The 26,477-nt window shown below is 39.2% G+C and overlaps 1 protein-coding gene across 1 annotated transcript in view; it reads left to right on the forward strand.

Moving 5' to 3' along the window:
- Tnip3 (TNFAIP3 interacting protein 3) overlaps nt 1-26,477 on the forward strand; it is a 99,685-nt gene that overhangs the window by 11,852 nt on the left and 61,356 nt on the right. Inside the window, exon 2 of the mRNA XM_034512317.2 lies at nt 6,870-6,949. Coding sequence (XP_034368208.1) covers nt 6,870-6,949 — 80 coding nt within the window. The remainder of the gene's footprint in view (nt 1-6,869; nt 6,950-26,477) is intronic.

A 26,477-nucleotide genomic window follows, 5' to 3' on the forward strand; every position in this document is an offset into this window, starting at 1 on the left:
AGCCATGAGTCCCTCCCTTTGTGTTCTCGGGCTGGATATTTTAGAATGGCTACTCCAGCTTGTTTCTTAAGACCATTTGCTTGAAAAATTGTTTTCCAGCCTTTTACTCTAAGGTAGAGTCTGTCTTTGTCACTGAGGTGGGTTTCTTGTATGCAGCAAAATGCTGGGTCCCGTTTATGTATCCAGACCATTAGCCTATGTCTTTTAATTGAGGAATTGAGTCCATTGATGTTAAGAGATATTAAGGAACAGTGATTGTTGCTTCCTGTTATTTTTGTTATTAGAGGTAGACTTATCTTTGTGTGGCTATCTTCTTTTGGATTTGTTGGAAGAGGATTATTTTCTTGCTCTTTCTAGAGTATAATTTCCCTCCTTGTATTGGAGCTTTTCTGCTATTATCCATTGTAATGCTGGGTTTGTGGAAAAATATTGTGTAAATTTGGTTTTGTCATGGAATATATTGTTTTTCCCATCTACACTAATTGGAACTTTTGCTGGATATAGTAGCCTGGGCTGGCATTTATGTTCTCTTAGGGTCTGTATGACATCTGTCCAGCATCTTCTAGCTGTTATAGTATCTGGTGAGAAGTCTGCTGTAATTCTGATAAGTCTGCCTTTATATGTTACTTGGCCTTTCTCCCTTATTGCATTTAATATTCTTTCTTTGTTTTGTGCACTTGGTGTTTTGATTATTATGTGATGGGAGGTATTTCTTTTCTGGTCTAGTCTATTTGGCATTCAATAGACTTCTTGTATGTTTATGGGCATCTCGTTCTTTAGGAAAGTTTTCTTCTATAATTTTGTTGAAGATATTTATTGGCCCTTTAAGTTGGGAATCTTCACTCTCATCTATACCTATTATCCTTAGGTTTGGTCTCCAACTTTTTACATTTTCCGTTTCTTTAACAGTTGTGTCAGTATTTTCTATGGCACCCTCTGCACCTGAGATTCTCTCTTCTATCTCTTGTATTCTGTTGGTGATGCTTGTGTCTGTGACTCCTGATTTCCTTCCTAGGTTTTCTATCTCCAGGGTAGTCTCCCTTTGTGATTTCTTGATTGTTTCTACTTCCATTTTTATGTCCTGGATGGTTTTGTTCAATTTCTTCATCAGTTTGGTTGTGTTCTCTTGTAATTCTTTAAGGGATTTTTTTGTTTCCTCTTTAAGTGCTTCTAGCCGTTTATCTGTGTTCTCCTCAAATTCTTTGAGAGTGTTATTTATGTCCTTCTTAAAGTCCTCTATCATCATCATTAGAAGTGATTTTAAGTCTGAATCTTGCTTTCCTGGAGATATGGATAATTCAGGGCTTTCTCGTGTGGGAGAACTAGGTTCTAATGATGCCGAGTACCCTGGGTTGCTGATGCTTATGTTCTTGCACTTGCCTTTTACTGTCTGGATCTCCTTAGCACTACCTGCCCTGTCTCTGACTGGAGCCTGTCTTTCCTATTATCTTGGCTGTATCAAAACTGTGTGGGCTGGGTGTTACTACTGGGGTTAGAGCTGGGGCTCAAAATCTGCTCAGTGCTCAGTCACACAGAAAGGAGCCAGTACTCTGGGCCAGGAATGACTTCCTAGGTCCTAGGGGTCCCAGTTACTCCCTGTTTGTGGAGAGTGTTGCTGTCTGTTTACCTAAGATACTGCCTGGGTTAGAGTTCCTGGGAGGCCTGCTTCCTCTGCATCCTGTGAGATTGGGGGCAGAGTCTGCCCAGGATCTGCTCAGTGATCTGGCTGAGACCTGAAGGACTTGATGTACTTTCTAGGGATTGGAACTTCATTTATTTATTTATATTTAATGTTTATTTATATTTATTGTTTATTATTTATATAAATATTTATTGGTCTTTATTCTTGCATGGCAAATGCTCTTACACATGAGCCCTCTAGAAACAACCAGTTCATTTTTTGTTACCATTAAAATTGAACAGTGCATTTATGAAGAACCAGTTTTTTTCCTTCCCATGCTACTTGTGAATATATGGTTTTTTGTATTTAACACAAATCAAGTGATATGTATGTGTATTATGTTGTGTGTAACCAAAAAAGTAGGATTATTATGTCTATGCAAGCTAACTTGTATACCTGGGAAATTTTCAATAAAGGTAGTAATCAGATTAAATTTGAATGTGATTGAAAAATATCATAAAAATCTGTAAGCACAATGTGTTCAGAAAGCATTGTTGTTTTCTTATGAAAAAAACAAAATTAGAATAAACAAGATTGATCAGAAGCCCAGATCAGAAGCCTACTAGGAAAAGGAGGCATATATTTAACTATTCAATACAGTAAAATAATATTCACATATTACTCTTATTGTCTTAACAATGTTTTATTAATTTTCTACTTGTGGATCTTCTTTGTGGTCTGTTAGAAAGGTGTGATACGTATTTTTATTTTTTATTTTTTTATGTTTGAGTGGTGGTTTGCCTGTGTGTGTGTGTGTGTGTGTGTGTGTGTGTGTGTGTATGCCTTGCATGTGCCTGATGCCTTCCAGAGTCCAGAAATGAGCAACAGATCCTGAGCAACATATCTCATGTAACTGGAGTTACAGACAATTGTGAGCCACCACATGGATGCTGGGTCCTCTGAGAGAGCATCTAGTACTCTTAACTACTGCCAAAATACCAGAAAAAATTTAGTGACTGTCCTTATATATAGAACTATGTGAATGAATATATATTTTCAACACAGTATCTTTTAGAATTTTTAGCAACTATATGTACAAGTGAGGATAAATTTTTGATGATGGTTTAGTGCTTACTAAAGATGCATCATAAAAATGTACTGAACCTGGCTAACATTTAAATTTAAATATAGCAAAGGCAGATCCTGAAATGAAACAGGCTTGCTAAACACGTATAATGAGTTACAAATGGAACACCCCAGAGAGAAGCACATGTTGTTAAGATAAAAATCACTTGTCAGCATCAAGTACCTCCTGTCTTAAGTGAAGGTGTCATGCCTTTTATGATATTTATATTCTAACACATTCTGACAATATAACATAGACTTGATCAGCACAGCATATTTCCAACAATGTGTCTATCATCTAAGTTTAAATTATTTTGGAACTTGATTGTGTAAACTTCTGCTTAAACAATCAAACAACTTATGATCTTCACTGATGTACTGAACTTCATCCAAGAATCCAAGGCAAGTTTTGGTTAAGTTAAACACAAAGCACCATCTGCTTCTTTAGCAATATAGAGATTCCTTTGTGAAAAGGAGGAAATGGGTGGGAGAAGAGAAGAAGATATTAATCAAACAATGGGACGGAAGAAACTTACTTGATTTTAGCTTGAGTGGATGTTGTCAAACACTTGGGTATCTTTCCTCCTATTGTCTTTAGTGCTAAATCTTTTGGTCCTAAAAATTATATATGACTTATAATTTATGTCTTCATAAAAACTAAAATTTGAAGAAAGTTTAAATCAAGTTTTAATCTTTCTGGTTCCCTGTTTCATTGACAAAAAAGCAAAATTAAACAATGTAAATACTACAAACCTGAGCAAACCACAAAGGAAGAGACCAACCATGCGGTTCCACACTCATGAGTCTGAGCCATTAGACCTTTGACATGGCCCATGTCAAACAATACACATGGCAGTGATGCAGTGTAGCCCTCTACTCCTAACTGACAATAATGCTTATCTTCCATTTCATCATACACAGTTATCATATGATCATTTTCTATTGTTAAGGCAGAAAGACCTTACTCTGGCCCATACTGGGCTATGAAAACAAGAAACTCCTGATTTGCAACCTCTAAGGCTTGTCTCCTTATTTTTCTCCACAAAATATTGACTTGTTTGAGGCCATCTCCTATAGCCTTGCCTGAAATAATTAGCAAAAACCCTTAGAAATAATAATTCATATCTACTGATACACATCAATCTGTATCAATATGATCATAAGTCAAGATAGTGAACTGACCTACCTCCTCAGAAGGAACCAAAATAACGTGATTGCTGCACAAACTTCATCCTTGCATCTTGCATTACTTAGGGAAATATGATACCGTGTCCCAATTTTTAAAATTATACAATACTAGCTACCTACTTGACAGGTAATGGCAGTCCGGTGAGGGCTACACTCATCAGCCCTACTTACAGAAGAGGAGATGGAGAGGTCTGAGGAAATGAAACTTCTCAGAAAGCTGCTATCATAAGTTCTAGAGGTGATCTTAGAAAAGGCTAATAAATTGACAGTAACGTTGTTGGAGTGGAATCAGATGTATCATGGCAAGACCTCTGTTAGACCATGTTACTCATAAAAGACACAAGTGCTTTTAGGTAAAATAGTAGCTTCTTAGATGGTCCTGCAGACAGGTGAAGTGGTTTGGTACACAATCTTACCTTGGTTCTCACTTCATTTATTTGGCATTCACATCCAATTTTAAATTTTTACTTATTTTTCTAATTAGCATAAAAAGTTACAGGTTTCTTTATGGCATTTTCATGCATTTTTTTTTCTTTTGGTTGACCCTTCTGTACCTCCAGCACAATTGCTCCTGCCCCCCCCCCAAAAAATTCCCATTTTCTGTGTCCAGCTTGGTTATTTCATTTCAGATCTGGTTCAAGTATGTAAAATGTTTAATAAGGTTAAAATGTCTTGAATTACATTGAACAATAAATGATGGACCTATAATCAAAGATAGTTGTCATGGGCCTGTGGCTCAGGACCTCCTGCCTGGTGTTTACTCTGCCTGTCTGTCTACTAGTCTTCATACCACCCAAGAGAACTTCAGTAAGTTCATGATCACTCAGTGCAGGGATTGAGTGAAGTTCTGAGTGAATTTCTATTGTTTGACTTGGGCATGACCATGTCAAAGGTCCAATGCCTCAGACCCATGGGAGTGGCAAAGCCTCTTGGTTGGTCTCAGAGAGATGCCCAAGGCTTCCTCTGTTCCAAATAAGAATTTTGACAGTGTGCAGCTTATGTCCAGCTAGTGTTCTCTCGGCTTCCCCCTAGTCTTCTACACCCTGAAGACTGCTCTCCTACACAGACCTCTGCTAAGATGAGCCAAACTTGCCATCTTGTTCAGCTGTAGGTAATAGCCCTGCCTCTCTATTCAACTGTGTAAAATAAACACACAGAGCTTTCTAGGTGCTGCAGCTTCTACATCAGAGAGCTCAGTCCACCTGATCCCAGCTTTTCTGTGTCTGTGTGTCTATACTTTCTCCATTCCCTCGTGACTTCCAGTCATTTCAACACCCAAGCCATAAAAGGACATAACAACCCAGCTATATGGATTCTGTGCTTCATTTGCTTAGTGAAAATTTATTGAGGAGAACATATCACTACAGTTGTTTGTGTAGCAACTTGAGGTTACCATAATCTGGGAATTAGTGCAGATGAACTCTCAAGGTTTCCCTTTCTACCTGCCAAATAATGTAAGCCCATTGCCTATGCAATTTTTTGATGTGGTGTCATTTATAATGTAAACATTTTTGTTAAAACAAGTATACTTATATTTCAAATTTAAAATATCTCCTGCTCAATCAGTATCTGTCTGGTTGTTTGCCTCCCTGGGCTTCTGTTGCTTCCTTTGGCAACTGGGGGTAGTGGAGTTCTTGATGCCTCATTTAAACTAATAGCACACTTAAGGGCTTTGTTACAAACTTATTTATTAATTAACTTATATATTTTAAAAATCTTCATCTTCTAGACCTGCCAGGATAGGCCTTCTCGCCCCTCTTCGTCAGGTATCTCTGGCTTTTGTCTTCCATGAGTGTGGGGAATTGTGTAACATCTTTGGAGCATCACACAAAGAAGAGAGGCAGTTGTGCAACTTTGCATAATTAAAAGGGAAAAAAGCTATACTAGTTGGTGGTCCAGTTCTTTCAACAGTCCCCAGAGGCATCTGCTTTCATCTAGAAACTGGCTGCCATGGTGGTAACAGATGACTTTTAAACAGCTGTCACAAGTCAAAACCAAAATGAAACAAAAAGCCCCCCTCCCACACTGCATCTAGGTAGTTTGCCAATAGGTAAAGCGAGTCCTTCTCAGAGGCCTGGGATGAGCAGACTTCGGGGCCAGGTTTTATAATTCGACAGGAACTCAAAAAACTCAGACAAGCTGCCCTCGTGATTCCCAGAGAGCCAACTCCCACATCTTCTAAAGGGATCATAGCAATTACTAGCTTCCAGGGACATTTTGAATGTGTTAATTGCCTGCAGAAATTAGCTTTCAAAATATACACGATTCATCTAACTCTTCAAGTTTAAGTGTCTGCTGTGTACCATCTGAGGCACCATGTTGCCTGTGTAGCTTTGTAACTTTTAACAGTTTGAGTAACTACGTTGCAATTAATATTTAATAGAAAAAGAGGGAAGTAAAAACTGTTTTTTTTTTTTTTTTAGTTGTAACATCACTAATTCTTCTGTTATCTTAAAAATCATGGAAATGATTACCAACTCCCATTGAACAAAAGCTGGAGTAAACGGCATTCTGGGAAGGAAGGCCTTGGTGCTGGGTGGTTAGGAGATCCTGGACAGTTTGTCCCTATGGTGTGGCTAATTGAATTGCAAACATGTCAGTCTGACAGCTTTAATAGTTTATGCCTTGAATGTTGGAATGTCCAGCCTTCTTCTCCTTGTTACTGGACAATTTCTCTTTGTCATCAGAGTCCTCCTTAACTGAAAGCCTGAGCCTTTGTTTATACCCAGCTCTTTACCCTGTCACTGAAGCAAGCACACAGAAGACACACTTGTGGTCTCTCATGACTGACACGCTGGAAAATAAGTCATGAGACTAAAAACACAACTTTGGATGGAAAATGCATCTAACAGGTGGTTTTCTTTCCGAGACTGATAGATTTTTCTTCCCACATCTGAGCCTTGCATCCTTTGTGTTTTTATGTTTTGTCTTTTAGATTCCACGTCGACACCTCACACATGAGAAACATGACGAGACACTGGTAACAATCACCCACCAGTGCGAAGATTATGAAAGGTAAAAAGAGTGTTTTCCTTAGAGGCTACGTTCCTGTAACGAAAATATTCTGCTTGCAGCGTTTCTGCTTGCAACAGTGATGAGTCTGTTAAGAACCCTGAAAGGAAAATCTGCTGGTTGGAAGCGGATGCTGTAGACAAGGGAAGCGGGTGGGAGTAGGCTTGAGCCATTTACAGTTTTTGTTTTTATTTTATTATCTTCTTCGTTATCATCATCATCGTCATCATTATGAAAGACGAAGAGGGACACACACATCTGTGGAATCGAGAGAGAGCAGAGGGAGGGAGGGAGGGAGGGAGGGAGGGAGGGAGGGAGGGAGGGAGGGAGGGAGGGAGGGAGAGAAACAGCACCAGCCAAGGCACTGCAGGTCAGGGAACAAAGTTGAAGAGTCAGTTCCCTCCTTCCACTGGAGGGTTCTGGGGATCAAATTCTAGCCAGGAAGTTTGCACAGCAAATGCTTTTATATGCTGAGTCATCTCACTGGCTCCTGGGGTTAACGACCTGAACATTGTTTTTTTTTCCCATTGCTATCCAAGAGGCAGGAATTGTGGTGGGTCATGGGAGTTTTTGTCCTGGGGATGCTTTCTAGTTGTACAAATTTTGCTTTACTAAAGAAAGGACTCTTTCACCAATGCATTGGAGAAGTTCTATTTCCACAGCCTGATTTGCTTAATCCTTAGCACAGGTTCCTCAGCCACACCCCTCATTCTGTCAATCATTGAAGGGGATTTTCCTGTCTCCTAGTCACCAGCACAGTTACTCTCTCAGTTGCTCGCAGAAGGCACATGCACACCCTTGCCTCTAGCTGTTTACAAGTAAAACTGAGAAAATCTACCTGCAGACTTAATAATAATACATGGTTAAATGTTTTGCCTAATAAAAAATCAGCCCAAAAACTGGATGGAGTGTGCACGCCTGCAGCCCCGGCACACAGGAGACAGAGGCAGGAGGACCTTGACAAGCTTGAGACAAGCCTCGCCTACATAGTAAAATGTATGCCAAGGCTTGATATGAATTAAACAAAGCAGAATAGAAAGGGAACATCCAAATAAACACAATGCTGTGAGAAGTCAGGGAAAGGCAAGACTTGCACACTTAAGGATAGAGGCGTACAAAGGAGTGTGTGACACAGAGCGACAGGAAAGCTGAGCAGAAGTGTCAGCATCAGGAAACGGGCTATTTGGATTTGTTTATCTTTATGTAATGTAAAGTCAAGGGAAGCTCAGATGAGGTCCCATGGAGAAACTAACTAGCTAAGGCTTTATTCTATAGGCCAACATTTCTTTGTTCCCAAGACTCCCTTTATAGTATCTATGGCTTAAACAAAAGTTTAGACTTGATTTTATCTATTGTTCTATGTGCGGGTGGGGGCATGTGTGACTCACAGCACGTACGTGTCGATCAGAGAACAGCTTTATGGAATCCGTTCTTTCATATTCACCTTCCTATGGATTTGGGGGATTGAACTAGATTGTCCGGTTTAGCCCTAAGCCTGCTTTCTGTTAAACCAGCTTAACCAGCTGTAATACCTTAATGATAAATGATAATTAAAGACTCATTAAAACTCAGATTTTTAGTGTTAGTTTTCAACTAGAGACATCTGTAGGGCCGGAGACATAGTTTCAGTTTCTGAGCTTGAGAGCGGCCTGCTTCCAATGTGAAGATCACGAGTGTGGCCGAGGAGCTTGGTAAAGAAACGTGGAACTGAGGGCAGGGAGAGTCGGCCAGTAGTGCCTAAAGTCGATTAGGGAAAGAGCAGTAGCATTAATAATAGCATTGCTCACAGGGTCCACACATACGCAGACCCCGGCCCAGCATTAAATATTTATTTTTATATATGTTTTAATTGCAGTAATTACCTTTATGTGACTCAAGAAGATGAGGTGATTCTAAAAGCAAAAGCTTGCAAGAAAACACACAGTCTACATGGCTGCTTGTTTCTCACCCATTTTTGACAATCCTGGAATGGTATATATGCACTGATAAATAGTGTATGTCAATTATGCTTATATAGAGGTAAAATGTATGACATAGTTGTATGCTCTGAAGTTTTTATTTAATATACTCGTTTTTAATTTTTAAAACTCTACCACAATGTTGATTTCTCCCATTCCTCTAAACTGTTTAAATTCAGTGTCTCTCATAAGTTGATTAACCTCGATTATAGAAAATTTACCATTTTATTGTGAAGTATTCTTCATCATTCTATAATAGTGGTGTTTGTGTCTTGCCTCCTTGGTAAGATTTTATGTACTCCAAGGAAAGATTCCCTATACAACAATGGATCTGCAAGAAGTTTTAATAAAATGTGAGACAATGTGCATTTTTATTAGAGGAGTAGTTTGAGGATAGTCATATTATAACCTCTGATATTAACAAAGCAACTGGAATGGGAATGGGGGAGGGGCACACCCCATCAGAGCACTTGGGAGGTAGAGACAGAAGGATCAGGAGTGAAAGGGCAGCAAGACTGAGATGGGCAGAGGCAAAATGAGGCCTTGTTTCAAAAAACACAAACAAAGTGAGAGAATGAACAGGGAGTGAGAGAATGAAGAGAGAGGCAGGGAGGGAGAATTGAGAAACCCAGTGTTTATAGAGAGACAGAAGAGATTCCTGCCCCATCCTTTTGCCTTGAACACAAACTGACACAACTTCCTCTCTTGAGGGGAATTCCAAGGGTGTTACATAATCTTGAGAGTGTTATCATATGGCTTTAAGAATAGAATGAATCCAAGTTCTCAGACTGTGCTCCTATAGCCATCCTCCAGTCTACTGTTAACAGCATATTAACATTCAGGCTTTCTGTGTTTATCCTCTGAAAACCACACAGCCCCCAAGAGTTTGTATTGTTTGCATACAGTGTTGAAGTGTTTGTCCTTCTGAGAAAAACAGAGATGGCTGGACCTGTTTTAGATTACTTCTAAAACACAGATACCTGGCAGGTTAACCTGTGTGGTATATGTGACAAGGGATCCAGAAAGAGGGGAGAGGTATGAGGCAAATGCTGAAATCTGTCTTTGTTCTCGGGGAAACGAGAAGCTGAAAGACAGACATGAGATGACAGAGAAAAAAAAAAGGAAGGAAGAAGGCCAGAGAGAGCCTGGGTTAGCCATTCACCACCACTTCTAAACTAAGTCTCTTAATGGAAGCATCTGCAAGGACAGAACTCAGTGCCCTTGAAGTTCTAGAACTTGTATGCCCGCTACCTTTCAAAGGAAAAGCGAAGAAGAGGAGGAGGCAACCTTGGTTCTCAGGGAGAGGCATTCCTAAAGCTCACGCTGATGTCGGTTTGTACGGTCCACAGGGTTTCATAAGCAGCCTCAGTCAGCATGCTGGGATCCTGGAGTGGTGCTTCATTTACGTTTTTGTAAAACACATGTTTCCCTGGTTTTTGTTATAACATTTATTTTTAGTGTTTTTAAATGGATCATGCATTCAGAAAATTACAGTCACAGCCTAGCAAGGAAACCATAATGATTCATCTTACTCTGAAGCAGAAGTCATTTCAGAAGAAGGAGATAAAGGTCAATGCTTGTGAATTGCCTGGCATTAAGCTTATGCAGTACAACAGTCATTGACCCTGCATTATACAAATTATTATTATTATTATTATTGTTATTGTTATTATTATTGCCATTGATGCAGCAATCTCCTATCTTCTGGTAGCAATATACTGGTTTTCAGAAAGATTTTAGGGGCTCTTTTTTTCTGCACATCCAAAGTATTCAAGTATTTTTTTTTTTTTGTAAAACATTGTTGTACTTTAAGAAAATTAAACAATAGGGTGTTTTTCATCTGTGTGAATAGCCTACTCCCCTCCAGATGTGGTGTTTAGCAGCCAAACAGCTGCTCTCTATTAAAATGTCTCTCAGAGCCCTACTTATTTGCTCATAAAGAGAAGAGAAGTGTAAGTACGTTTATGGGGTGACAGGCAGATGTTTGGGTTGGAACGGGACAATGATGGTAATCAAAAACTAAAATGATCTCTTTTATGGCATCGTAAGCAAGTATTTTGGCCTCTTTGTTTTTAACTCTCTCCTTTCGTGGTTAAAATTTTAACAATTATGGACAGGCAGAGCAAAGGGGCTTCCAGATAGACGCTCAGAATCAATCGTTTTAAGTAAAGGAGAAATGGCTTTTGAAGACCGAATAAGTACTTTCATGATACACACAGCATAACAGATCATAATTGTTTTACAAATAAATTTATAAATAAATAAATTTATAAATAAATTCATAAATTTATTTATTTATAAAATAGAAATGTGTCAGTTTTTCAAAAATTATATTTCTCCAAGCCAGTAAACAAACATCAATCCCAGTGGATTTCTGGACATCAGTTTAATTAAGTTCCTTTCTGTTTCTGTTCCGAACTAAGAAGGACATGTGTCAACCATGGGCTTCTGTGTAATGTAGCAAATGAAATTAACCATTAGTTGGTGGAGACATTCACAGAGAATTGAGACATGCTGCTGGGAGGGAGGGGGTGCCATGTGTTTTTAGTAGGACTTGATAAAGCTCATTGTAGAAGTGCCTTCTGTGCACATCATCACTTCTAAGGTCCCACTTGTATGGTAAATCCAAGCAACTATCAGGGATTTATCTTTGTGCAGAGTTTAATAAATTGTGGCTGCTTAAATTTTTGGACCCAATGCGGCAATTGCTTGTAAAGCTATTACCATTATCCAGGAAGTCTATTGGAAAGTATAGTACATATTAACTCACTAGAAAGGAGCCCCACTGCCTCTTGTGTGTACGGAATTTTGTGTGTCTGGAGACTGGAGACTACATAGTTTCTCAGTGGAATAGTTTTGATGAAACTGTGAATGCTTGGCGTTGGTGTGGAGCTTTGCACTGGGTCCTGGCAGCCACATACAACTCATAGCCTGGACAGAGTTATAACGTTTCTTCCTCTTCTCTCTCTCTCTGTCTCTCTCTCTGTGTCTCTCTCTCTGTGTCTCTCTCTCTGTCTCTCTCTGTCTCTCTCTGTCTCTCTCTGTGTCTCTGTCTCTCTCTCTCTCCCTCTCTCTCTCTCTCTCTCTCTCTCTCTCTCTCTCTGCACTGAGTCATTCTTTTATAGTGTACGGTTTCAGAATTTATGTTGAATTGTCTCCTCCAACCCGATAAGTACACAGACCCTCTAGTGCCTGGAGTCTACAGCAATAACACTCCCTCTCTGCACCTTGAATTTAAGGCTGTTCAAGGCCTATCAACATGATGAAAGACACTGTATTAGCAAAATTACAATTTTCGGGGCAAGTGGAAACAGGAAATTTAGAGATCGTTCCAATTTTCTGACAGGAAGTAATGTGAGTACACTGAAGAAATAGCAGGGAGAGTGAAGGAACAGACTTGGAGAAATTGAGTTTGCTTTTGGTTTGGACAGGTTTCTTTATTGAAAATGTAGTGCCCCGAGGGAATCGAGTTCTCTTCTCTGAGGGCTTCTTTCAGTCAACTCACTATGAGCCTTGGCTCAAACTTGGCTTTACATGGAGACCCAGTAATTATACTGAGAAATTGTTTCAGATACATTTTCATTCCTCCCTTTCAGAAACATAACTTACTTGATTTGTACTGACATAGATTCTGTGTGACACCATATGTTCCAGTGTCCTCTCCCATTAGACATGCATGTAACAACTTTAATCGTAACATCAACTCATTTCTAAGCTAGCAGAATTGGAAACATTTTTCTCATTTCTATCTAGGAAATATTTCTAAACCAAGAATTCTTTTGCTTTCCGAACTCAATTATTCTCATTGTTCTAATTTCTAAAATGTCTTTAATCTTTTTATATTTAGATCTTTGTTTTTAATCATCACAGAAAATATTAGCATGTTCAAAACAGACTGTATTTTGAGATGCAGATCGTTTGTTGATTTGTCTTTTTGCTTCATTTTTCTCCATACTGTAATTGCCATTTTAAAACACAGCAGTAGGCTGAACCCTCATACAGAAACCAAAAATCGAAACTGTAAACATCTCCAATGAAATTCAAAGATGTTCCTCACCCCAGAGCATCATGATTATTAGTTAGTCGGATGGCATTGAACGCTATTATTCATAATCAGATGTTAGGTTTATATAATGTTCTGCAAGGTATGGAGATTTAAGTTGTATAGAAATTAAAGTAGTTACACAGAAAGGGGCTCATTGCTATATGGTTCTTCATCATTTCCGGCTGCATCCATGTTGTACCCATTGCTTTATTGGGTGCTAACAGAAAACTGCCCAATGGCAATGAGGGACTGTGAAAGAGCAAGTGTCCTGCATGTGTGATTTCTCGAAGCGGCTCGTGTCTCTGAATCTACAAATTAACCTGCTGCCATCTTATTCCCATCATCTACTTCTTAAAGTGCTTTTATTTTTTTTAACAATAAAATTAAAATAGTTTATGTCAGTTATTTCTGTGTGTGCCAATTCTAAGAGGTGCTGTATATATGCAGAAGGATGAAATGATCGTGAGACAAGAAGAAAACCAAAAAAATACAACTGGTGTTTAATCCCTCATCCGAGGTAACTAGCAACAGAATATTTTCACTTTCTTGCTTGTTTGTTTACAGTGAGATGATCAGAGATGGCATTTGCTCTGCCTATCTTGTTTTTGGCAGTGCTTCCGAGGCCATCCACCTATACCCATTCTCCTGCTGGAATCCAACACTAGGAAGTCACTGAAGTCCCTCTCCCCATGATGTCACATTGATTTCTACTCAGCCATGTTTGTTCTTGAAAGCAAGCAGTGTGCTACCTCCTTCTCCATTGTTCCAAACTTTCAGCATTCAAATCTGGGTCCAATGAGAAAGAGAATGACAAGTTAGTTACTATATATAATTGAGGCATCCCCATTTTAGAATAAAAAATTTGAGTAAATATTAAAAGAAAAAATTAATGGGTGTGGGCCAGAGAGAGGACTCGATGGATAATGGGGATTCCCGTCAAGCCTGACAGCTTAAATTTGATACCCAGGACCCACACTGTGGAATGAGAGTGCCATTTCCTTCAAGTTGTCCTCTGACCTCCAATTTTACACTGTGGTACATACACAAGCACCAAGCACACACAATACACACAAGCACACACACTATAAATACTTATAATAAAAATTAGGAATTTGAAAATTCCTTTAAGATATTTTTTAAAGGTCTATTTTTATTTTATACATATAAGTGCTTGTTCTGCATTCATGTGTGTATACCACATGCATGCCTAGTGCCTGCCAAAGCCTCAAAAAGACATAGATCCTCTGAAATTGGAGGTATAGATGGTTGTAAGCTGTCATGTGGGTGCTGGGATTTGAACACATGTCTTTTTCAAGAGCAGTCAATGTTCTTAACCACTGAGCCATCTCTTCTGCCTGAACTCCCCCTTTACAAGAGAAGGTATAATATGAAACTTTACAAATTAAATATTTATTAGGAAAGTATCCAGTCACATGGCTCTATAGATACTTATTTAACCACCAGCCTGTTTGGAGATACTTAGCCTGAATTCAGTCACTTAGCATTAGAAACAGTACTGTAACAAACATATTTAAATATTTGAGTACCTTCTCCCACCTCCCCCAGGGGGAATTCCTAACACCAGAATTGCTGAGAGAAAGCATTAATAAAGTTAAGCCACTCAATATGCAGTTCCAGTCTCTCCAGAAAGAATATTTTTCTTATATTGTTATTGCTAGAAGTACTATTCACTATTGAGCAAAATAATTCCATCTTTCTTTTCTAACAATGATACAATTTCTTACTAATTTCCTGAAATTAGTTGCTGGAATGGTCGGCTTTGCTTTTGAACCTCACTGAATCAAGAAGGGTCTGGTGTTAGGACAGCACACTTCTGGTACACACGAAGAGAGAACTCGGCATGGTTGTTGTTAACACCACCCAGTGGGTCACTGGCTGCTGGCAGTGACTCTTTCCTTTCCTCTCCCTGTCCTCCTCGTTTCTATCTCTTGTCTCCTTCCTGGCAGCCATGACAGTACTCTGCACTACAGGCTCTCTTTAGCATTAGAGACTAAACCTTCTGAAGCTAGGAAGAAAATTAAATCCCCTTGGCTTCCATGGCTTTTGTCAGATTTGTTACACTAACAGGAAAGTGTGACTAACACTGCTTTCTATATGTCCCCCTCACCGAGTAAAAGTAGCATCTGCCAGGTTCTCTCTTGGTCCATCTTGTTGAGCACCATCTGCATACCCTTTCTTAACTCCCCCACATCGTGAGCCCTGTTCTCTGCAGTGTGACTGTATTCTTCGGCCTGTAGCCTTTTTGCCCACAATTTTCTTCACCATCTCTGAATTTCTGACATTTAGCTTTCTTCTGGCTATTCAATTTTGCAGTTTCTTCTCCTGAAGATACATAACTATCTAAAGTGAGGGAAGAAAACTCAGACCACTGTAGTTGGCTGTGTAAAGGTTGTTACCCTCACTATTACCCCAATCCTCTTCTGCACATCTTTTCTCTGACACAAAGGCTCTGACATCCACTTCTCTGGCCTATCCAACCTCATTTTCTTGACTATCCAAGTGATGTTGGGTATGAGTCTATCTTATAGAGTAGACTTTCCCTCCAATCAGACAGTGGTTGGTTACTCCCACAACCTTTGTGCCACTGCTTCACCAGTACATCTTGCAGGCCAATCACTCTTGTAGATTGAATGGTTTGCAGCTGGGTTAGTGTTTACCTTTCTCCTTTGGCAGTGTGCAGAGTACCTTCTAATACCATGCATACTAGTCTATGTGGGTGAAGGTTTTAGGTAGGTACCAGATTGACTTCTCTATATTCAATTAATTATCGAAGTCCTGTCTTCAGCAATAGGGCTGAATTCAGCCATCAGTATATGAAGAGCCATTAACAACATTGGCGATTGTTCAGGGATTCCCACAGGACTCTTTTGGCCAAGAGCTTGATTAGTTGTAATCCCTTTACTACTGAAGCTTCATTTGATGGTGAGTGATGTCCAGTTGGGGCTCTGTTACTCTTCTTCTTTGATGATATTATTTAGATTGCCTTCACAGATGCATATATTATAGGAAGCAGCTGCTGTATTAGGTTTCCATATGCCTCTCCATTGGCTCTTAGTTTTAGCTGTCCCTCTCCATATAGTCTCCATTGGTCCCCTCCTCTCCTCTGTGCTTGATGCTCCTATTTCAGTCCCTCAGCTTGTCTATCTATAACTATTTATTTTATTTCTCCTTCCTAGGAAGATTCATCCCCTCCCCCTAGTCTCTTTGTTGCTAACTTCTGTGGTTATCAGGATTGTAGTTTGCTTAACAATGACTTAAGATTTAACATTCATATATATGTAAATAGATACAAAATTGGTCTTTCTGGGTCTGAATTACCTTGTTCAGGATATGTTTTTCTAGTTCCATCCATTTACCTGCAGATTTCATTTCTAATGGCTGTGTAATAGTCCATTGTGTAAACGCACCACATTTTCATTACTTAGTTATCCATTGACATTCATCCAGGTTGTTTCTAATTTCTGACTATTATTAATAGACCAGCAAATAACCTAGTTGAAACATGCCTCTGTAGTAGGACAAAGGATCTTTTCAGTTTATGCTGAATACCTCCAACATCTCTCTTTTTCATCCAAGATTGTCTTAGCTGTCCTGGTATTTTTGTATTTCCACATGAAGCTGAAAATTATCCTTTCAACATCTGTGAAGAATTGTGTTGAAATTTTCATGGGGATTGCACCCTACCAAAAGCCAGTTTTACTACGTTTGTCTTCCCAATCCATGAGCATAGGAGATCTTTCCATCTTCTCATATCTTCTTCAATTTTACTCATCAACATCTTAACCAAGATGATTTAGTGAGGAAGGATAAATAGCTAATATTTGAATGTCTCAGTTTTTGGAATGCTGGGCCCTTTCTCCCTGCTGGCTATTATAGCATTGCACCTTACCACCAGAACACCAGTGATTTGCTCCTATTTCAATCCAGAATTCAGCCGATGCTTTCACACATGATTTATACACTTAGGTTTGTTTTTTTGTTGTTGTTGTTTTTTTGTTTTTTTTTTTTTTGTTGGGAATTGAAAATTAAAGTATTCTGCATCTTCATTCAGCTCTAAAATTGATGTCTCCATCAAATCTTTCACCTCAGAGCTCCTTTCACCTCAGAGCTCAGGGAATGCAGTCAAAGAGGAGGCAGAAAAAGGGTAATAGCCAGAGCAGATGGAAGACACCAAGGATGCAAGGCCTTCTAGACACAGCAGGGTTGGTACACATAGGAGCTCACAGAGAGTGAGGGAGCATGCACAGGACCTGCACAGGTCTGCACCAGATAAAAGAAATGGACACAGGCCCTCATCACTAACCCAGAAAACATCTCCAATATATAACCTCTTGCAAGTGAAAAAGAAAAAGTCTTCCCCAAGTTACACTCACTGGGCAAAGTAGCATGAAGGGCAGGCCCCATGCCTGGCAGACCAACACAAAATGAACTCAGTGACACTTTTCAAGGTTTTATAATTGTTTCATAATTTAAAGTCAGGGCAGTTTTATTTATTTAATTTTTTTGGATTGTATGTTTTCTAACTTATGGGCCCTGTGTGCATATATTGTGGCTTCTGGTTTTGTGTTTTTATGGGATTCCTGTGTGAGCAAAATGTGTGTCACTGAACCTTGTTTCTTGTGGTTTTTCTTTGGCTCTTTTTCTTGTTTGTTTGTTTTTGTCATGTTCTGATTTATTTATTTATTTTATTATTATTCCTTAGATGTCTGCTTTGTTTTCTTTTTTAAAAAAAACATTTTTACTCATATTGGTGTTTTGCCTGCATGCATATCTGTGTAAGGATACCAGATGTGCTGAAACTGGAGCTACAGACAGTTTCGAGCTGCCATGTGGGTGCTGGAAATTGAACTTGGGTCCCCTGGAAGAGCACTGAGGGATCTTAACTTCTCAGCCATGTCTCCAGCCCTGACCGTTTTTTTTTTTTTAATTATTTTATTTATTTACATTCCAAATATTGCCCACCTTGTTGGTCCTGCCTCCCAGAGTTCTTCACCTAATTCCTCCTCCCCTTTACCTCTGAGAGTGTGCTCCCCGACCTATCCACCTTCTTCAGCACCCCAGCACCCAGGGCATCAAGTCTCTACAGGACTAGGCACATCTTCTTTCACTGAGACCAGACAAGAAGGTCCTCTGCTATATATGTTCCAGGGGCCAAGGACCAGCTTATGTAACTCCTCTTGACAGTATTTGGAGACAGGGTTCTCTGTGGGATTAGCATCCTTATAAGAAGACTTGATGGATAGCTCTGTGCTCCATCTTCATAGCACTGATGAGAGAGCATTACTCTTCAAGCCCAGAGTAGAGGCATTCAGAGACAAAGGCTGAAGAATACAAAGTTGTATTCAAATTTCAAGTAATGACAATGCTTCTCTCATTTACTAATGGTGTGATTGATTAGAAATGGTAAAATCTCAGCAAAGCTGAGACTATGGTTCTTATTTATTACAAATGATGAGCACTGGCTATCTCAATGACACTACTTAGAACCAGTATTGTGGTTAAGAGTGTGGTTTATTGAATCAGACTATTGAGTTCAAATCATACTTTTTAGGAAAGTCACTTAATCTTTCTAGAAAAATATCTTTACTTTTTTATTTTCCTGATAGACCTAATAAGGATTAAATAAAGGATTAAATAAAGCAATACATGCACAAGCCCTGATCTGTAGTAAGTACTCAGTCATCCTGCAGGTGTCCTTAATACAACTAGCCTAGTTTACTATATAGAACATGGTTCACTGAAAAATATTCTGCACTTCAACCATTTTATTTTAGAACCAGTAATGTAATAGTAGATACCACTGGATATATTCCCAGAAAGTATGGCACTAACCTGCTTTTTGTGATAATATATTGTTAATAAATCACTTAAGAAGTTGTTGGCCCATGGGAAACTTCACAGATATTTTCTGGGTAGGTGATTACAGCATCACAAGGCCTCTGATGGACCCTCTGTGATAGCACCTATCCTTCGTCTTCTGGGAGTTCAGAACTCACCAATAGCATTCCCCCACCCCCACCTCCTCTGAGGTCATCATTCCTCCTCTGGATAATGCTGCTTTCTGGATGCAGGGAAGCCGCTTACCCACCAGTGTCTCATGTCCCTCTCCCTTTTTGTTTTCTGTTAATTAGGGGCTTCGGTTTCATAAAGATTCTTCAAGGCCAACAAGACACCCAACCATTCAGTTCATCATCAGCTGCCTGGTGGGGCTTCCTCAGATTTGATCATTTCCTAGCACAATTTTCATAACACAGGAAAGCACTTATGTTTTCAAATTTATCATAAAAGATAGAAACCAGGAGTACACAGTGCCTGTGGTACTGGCACATGGCGGACTTTCCTTCTCTCCTGAACTACCTTAATCTATGCTTGTGTCATCAGCAGGGAAGCTCTGCTGGACTCCTTTCCTTGGGAGACGTGGGTTAGGAAGACATCCTAGTCTCTATATGTAGGTGTGATCTTACTGGTGACCAGACCCCATCCTGAAGCTTTGGGTAGGCCCCATAGAGTCACCCCATTACCATAAATATAGGTGTGTTCCAGAGGGCCTAGTTACAAACAATAAAGAACATTTCCATAGCTTGACAAATGTCACTTCTGTAGGGTGATTTGTGCTGGGCTAGAGACAAAGACCAATCAAATCTTTTATTCCCAATAAATTAACTTAGTGTTAGAGCAGTCACTTGAAGATCACCAAAATGATGAAGCTATCCAGTATAAGATTTTAAATGATTTAAATTAAAATTTAAATTAACTTTAAATTATCTATAGACACATATGCCGCAGGCATATGTCAAGGTCAGAGGATAATTTTGTGGAGACTGTTCTCTCATTAACCTTTATGTAGACTCCATGGATCAAATTCAGGTCACCAATCTTGCATGGCATGATTTGAAATTTTTATATATACATAATACATTGTGTGTGTGCATGTGCATCTCGCAGTCGTTTACTCCATTAAGTTTAGATACTATACTTCATTTCATGATTCAGACTAATATCTAACAAACTTGAATGGAATCCACTTAAAAGGGACTTGTTACTTTTCCATTTGATTAACCAGCAGTCTCAACTAACCTGGACCCCCGAGATCGCTCAGACACTGAGCCACCAATCAGGCAGCATACACCAGCTGACACGAGGCTCCCAACACATATGTATACAGCAGAGGATTGCCTGACCTGGTCTCAGTAAGAGAGGATGCATCTAACCCTCCAGATACTTAAGGCCCCAGGGAGTGGGGAGGCCAGGTGGCGTGAGGGTGGGATATGGGGACATCCTCTTGGAGACGGTGGGAAGGGGAGGTATGAGATGAGGAGAGGTCAGGGAGCAGACTGGGAGGGAGATAAAGTCTGGCCTTATAAAAAGATTAAAGAATAAAAACTAATTAATTAATTAATTAATTAATTAAAAAAGAATCTAAGCAAAGTTTAGTGACCTCTTTGTGAGCTAAAACATATCATTGATTTGTTTCTTACCCTTTTAGGGCTTTGCTAGGTTCTGAACGTTCTGTATACGTTTGAATAATTCTCCAAGTATTCCAGATTCCCTTCATCTTCAGTCTCCAGTCAGCAACAAAACAAACAAACCAAAAGGCAGCTCGGATGTCTGTTTTCACGCAGTGCACGAGTGCTCTTTTCCTTAACTTCAGCTCTTTGTCCTTTTCAGTGAATGCTTAGATGCATAGTTTATTTTTCAATATAAAGATTAAGAAGGAACATTCGTGAACACAAAGTTGTACAGATCTGCTTCCTAAAAAGTTTTCTACAAGATGTCTTGGGTTGTGTCTATATTTAATATTTCAACAATTTTAAATAAATTTGTACATAACAAAGTGAGAACTAATATACAAGTGCTATATCGATGATAAAAATACCTGTGACAGGACAGGTATTTTTATCATGTAAGGCTAGTATTCTAATGACTGAGACAGAATAATCAAGATCTTAAAGTCAAAAGAAAAAAACCCACAAAAAAGAAAAGAAAAAAAAGAAAAATATCTATCTTATATTCTGCGAATACCTATATGGACACATATCCATGTAAACGTTTATTCATATGAACATAGAGAACAATCTGGCAATCTGCTCATAATACTAAATCATCACAGCCCAGTAGAACTGAAGGAAGCATATTTTTTGTGTTTTCTAATGTTTGTTTGCTAAAATAAATGTGTTTATACAATGTAAATACGTAGCTTAAATACCCAATCTAAATACCCAATATAACCAAAGAACTAGAGTCTAGGAATAAATGTGGCTCAGCGGTAGACTCTAGCCATTTAAGGCCATGAATTGGGGGCATTTGAAAATTTCATATAAATAAAGTAAAAATAAAACAGGCTACCATATAGAAGTACATGATACAATAAGTAAATAAATGAGCCAGTGTAGCATAGTAGATTACCTAGAGTTTTATCTCAGCATTATTAAAATGTGGCATTTGAAATTGAGAGCATGATTTCAACACTGGAGTGGATGTGAGGTAGTTCCTTTAATTTACATATGAGCAAAAATGATATCTTCATGCACACAGTGGTTTCTTGCCATGTGAATGTTGAATAAATGAGGGTTTGTATTAATATACCATGGACTGGTGAGCTGAAAGTCCTCCCAAACCACAGCTGGCTGCTGGCAGAGGTGTGCCGAGAGCCCAGGTCTTCGTTTGCTTCTAGTGTGCTCTCCATGTTGGCACGTGTTCTCCGTGAAACAGACAGACAGGCATGTGAATACTCAGCTCTCATCTGCCTGAGCTAATGGTGAAAAAGAGTGATCATACCTCTATTCTAGAAATGCTGCTTTCATTTAGATATTAGGATTGTTTCTCCTGCTGAAACACACAGAGTAATATTTAGAAACGGTATGCAAACACAGGAGACACAAACGCTGAGTATTGATGGGATGTTCCAGTGTGCAACACACAGCTGTAGGGAGCCACAGCCACGGAGCAGCTTCAAGGTTAATGTGGCATCTCTCTCCAGCATCAGCTGCAGTGTGGTCCAAAGCAACCAGTTGCTGCCTGGTGGAACATTTGATTAGCAGGGCTTTCCAGACTTCCCTTCCTGCTCCCTGCCCATCCACACTCATCATTTGAGTCCATTCACAAGTCAGCCACAGTGACTAAAGGCCACCAAGTTTCCTCTTGACCTTCAACTCCTACTCTCTTCCCTAATGCCAAGTTCTACTTTTACTTGCAGTCAAGTCTGTTATCACAAAGTGACTTTTACTTTTACTCTAACCTAGCAGATCAAAGAGTCAGTTTCCCTCTGTGACACTGTCATCCATGCTTCAGTTTGCTCTCAGAGCAGACCCGGAGCAGAGTGGTTGAAATAGCCAGTGAGGCCAGGGACCCCGAGATCTGCTGCTGGGGAGGAAGTAGTATGCTCTCCAAGGATGTTAAAGCAAATAAACAAACTTCTATGGAAAACTGGCCAATGTAATAGCTGGCAGATGATTCCCTGATCTTTAAACCACATCCAGCAGTCATCCACAGCTCTTTGAACTGAATTGTTTCACCAAAGCAAAAGGACTTATTCTAATCAGTAGGCTGTGGGTGGTTACTGAACACTCAGAGGGAGCCTGCTGGCCTGGGCACATACATACTCAGGGGTCCTTTATGCATTCACAGACTCTGGAGACTCAGCAGCTGCCAACTGACACAGTTCTGTGTAAAGATGAAAAACTCTGCTTAGAAGTGTGGAAAACCCCCAAAGCCTGGCAAGTTCTAACTAGGTACAGTTTTGAGAAACTGGGTCTAAATAAAGATTATGAAGGGACCTCCTATAAAGTTTTTGAGAAATCTTAGATTGTTAATATTCTGCTTAGTTTAAGAATATGCAAAAGGGATTTTGTGATTCATATAGTGGCTTCTTTGCAAACCAGCTTCCACGGTTGGTAAAGCTGTTGTCCAGCATCCTCTGGTGTGGTCAGTGTCACTGGTGTAGGTTGTAACAAAGGCAGAGGAAGTTCATGAGAATGATGTCTGTCCATTGGAGGGCAAAGAAGGAACCAAGTCAACTCAGCTGCATCTTCTTAACACGCTAACAGAATAAATGCCAAATGTCACCTCAACTTCAACTATGTTTATTAAAGCAGACAACACACACACACACACACACACACACACACAGTCCGCTGACACTACTTACCTACACAAGCATCCTTTTCCCTGGGCAGGAGCACCATTCAAAAACTCTTGGCTTGACAAAGAAAGAAAGACTAAAGTCTCTACCACCACACCACCCTTCAAGCAATGTGTGAGTTAGGAGTTAGCAATCGTCCAGGCAGATGAGGCAGCCATCCCTTGCTCTGGTGTCATCTCACAGACAGCTTTCTGAACCTTAACTTTTTCCTTGGGGTACCTCAGAGATGCTCTCCCTGGACCATTGTGATTCCAGGTGTATGTGACCTGCTTTCTCTTCATCGGAGCATTCTTCTCTGGCTGCAGATTGACACCAAAATCAGTTCCAGTTGACTGTAGGGGAATTTAGGGAGGCAAGAGTCAGTTCAGTGATAAATTTCATCTCTCATCTCTCACCTTGTCAGGGGTTAAAATCTGTAACTTGTGGTTCCCAGTTGCCACTTCCTCTTCCACCTCTTGAGCTATGCTTGTACTCAGGGCCTCTGAACTTTTGGCCTGTGTATCCACTGAGCCAGCCAGGGATATGTCTAGGCTAGTCTCAGGGTATTTCCAAGCCATAACAGTAGTAAGATTCTTTTCTTACAAGCCTTATGCTGACTTCTTTTACTTATTCTGGGAGAGGCTGCCCTCAGATTCATGTCTGCCTCCCCAGTGCTAGGATTTCAGCACATGCCAACATGCCAAGCTCACTTCTTCTTTCTTTCTTTCTTTCTTTCTTTCTTTCTTTCTTTCTTTCTTTCTTTCTTCCTTCCTTCCTTCCTTCCTTTCTTTTTTCTTTCTTTCTTTCTTTCTTTCTTTCTTTCTTTCTTTCTTTCTTCCTTCCTTCCTTCCTTCCTTCCTTCCTTCCTTCCTTTCTTTCTTTTTTCTTTCTTTCTTTCTTTCTTTCTTTCTTTCTTTCTTTCTTCTTTCTCTCTTTCTTTTTCTTTCTATCTTCCTTCCTTTATTTCTTTCTCTCTTTCTTTATTGTTGTGTGATTGTATAACAAAAAGAAAGAAAGAGGAAAGGAGGGACCGACAGAAATAGAGAGAGGGAGATGGAGGGAGAGAGGGTGGTTTCTATATCACACTAGCAATAGTTCTCTGCTTTCAAATTGATTTTCACTTGTCATTAGTATCCCCAAGTAAGTGTCTTTTTTGGTAACTCTCATATGAGTAAAATCTATTTGTATTTATTCCTAAAATGCCTTGCACTAAACTTTTAATCTAATCTGTGTCTATTTTATAGTGTGATTTTCATAGGGAATCTGGATAAACTAGGGAAATTTTTTAGGTAAAATTTCTTAAAAAAGAAAAATCTTGTCAGGGTCTGATGATGCATTAATCAGAAAAGCAAAATATAAGGCATTATCCCAATTCCCAATTTTTGAAGAAAAATTATAAACATAGAAACTTTTACATCTAAAGAGATAGCTTAGCATGTGAAACCTCTCACCACCAAGCCTGACATCCTACATCCATCCCATCTATAAGACCCACCTGGTGGAAGAAGAGAACACACCACACCCACACGCGGATTTTTAAAAATTCTTCCTTCTAGGTAATCTGTTAACTGTCGTCAGTCAAATAGTTATCACATTATTATTCAAAAATGCAAAGATCTACAAAGGTAAATAGTAGGAATTTGTGTCTTCTTTCTATAGGTAGAATATATACCATCAGTTCCTGGGTGGGATGCTGTGGTTCAGACCTTGTCTTGAGCAGGTGGCAGGATCTCTGGGAGAGGGCTCTGACATCCAGAGGGCATTCGGGTTTTTCTTTGTCTTTTGTTTAATTCTTACAGTACTGGGGTGAAGCTGAAGGTCTCGCACATGCTGGGCAGGCTGCCCACAAAGCTGTTTCCTTGCCCATTTCTGTCGCACAATAGATAATCTGCCCAAAGTAGATTATCTTTGAAATGCCAGTTACACCTGAAGCTCCTCTATCATACCAGATATTCCAAATTCTTAGATTTTAGAACCTTTTCTTTCAGAATTTGCGTGGTTATATTTCTTCAAACTTCAAGACTGGCTTTTTTTTTATGTCAAGCCTATGAAAATTAATGAAGAAACCAGCAGATTTTGGACCAAATGTTTTCTCTGCTGATTTTTCATGTGAAAGTTGCTATGTATGAACAGTTTCTTAGATTTCATGAAATATAAAGAGAATTTTGCTTTGGCGTTTTATTTAGGAAGGAATGGTCCATTCTTTATACTCAGAAATGAGTAGAAAATAATTGGTGTGGCAGCTTGTGCATAATAGTGACAGTGCACTAAATATCACTTAGTTTCTAAGTAGCTAAGTGATGCTTTCTGGCATGGAGAGGCATAATGTTTATATTTTAATAAAATGTATAATTAAATATAATTTTGCATATTTCTTTTTTCTAGAATTCATTAAAATAATAAAGATACAGGCAATTGATTCTGAAGGTTAATGAGCCATACACAAAGAGGATTCACAAAAAGGTTTGTTAAGTTAAAACAAGTTGTTATTCATTTTCTTTTTGGTCTGTGAATATGGCTCCTGACCTGTATTTTAAGGCTAACATTTGGAAGAGTTTTATTTTTTTACTGAAAGTTTCTATTTCAATCTTCTAAGAGCAGATTCCTTAGCGAAGTCCACAGGGAGGTGAGAACTTTTCAGCTCCAGTCTTGTTTATGTCGACTGTTTCACAGTTTGGAGTCTAACTATTACGGTGTGAATCTTTCCCTCCATTGTCTGGACTATTTGGTGCTGGTCAGTACAATGTGGCTTGATGATGATCCTTTATTTATTTACTTTTTTTATAAAAATAAAACAGACTAACAAATCTTTTGTTTGCATTAACTTCAAAAAATCCCAGAGAAAATGCACTGGCCTCTGTGAGTGATGGTATAGACAGGATCTACTGAAGGACAGTAATCCGTGGGTAGAAAGGGTTTATTGGGGAATCAAACTTGCAAGGTCTTCTGAAGGGTTGGGTACAGAGGAGCAAGCAGATGTTATATGACAGTCAGGAGGGTGGGGATCTGAGCTGATACAGGCTGTTGATTTGTTTGTTTTGATTTGCATTTCCCTGATAACTAAAGATTTTAAACATTTCTTTAGGTGCTTCTCGGCATTCAAGATTCCTCAGTTGAGAATCCTTTGTTTAGCTCTGTACCCATTATTTAATTGGGTTTTTTAGTTTTATGGATTTTTAATTTTTTGAGTTCCTTGTATATTTTGGGTATTAGCCCTCTATCACATGTAAGGCTGGTAAAGATCTTTTCCCAATCTGTAGGTTGCTGTTTTGTCCTCTTGAAAGTGTCCTTTGCCTTACAGAAGCTTTTCAGTTTCATGAGGTCCTCTTTGTCAATTGTTGATCTTAGAACCTGAGCCATTGGTGTTTTGTTCAGGAAAATTTCCCC

This window comes from Arvicanthis niloticus, chromosome 9 (genome assembly GCF_011762505.2).
Source record: "Arvicanthis niloticus isolate mArvNil1 chromosome 9, mArvNil1.pat.X, whole genome shotgun sequence".
NCBI classification, from domain to species: domain Eukaryota; kingdom Metazoa; phylum Chordata; class Mammalia; order Rodentia; family Muridae; genus Arvicanthis; species Arvicanthis niloticus.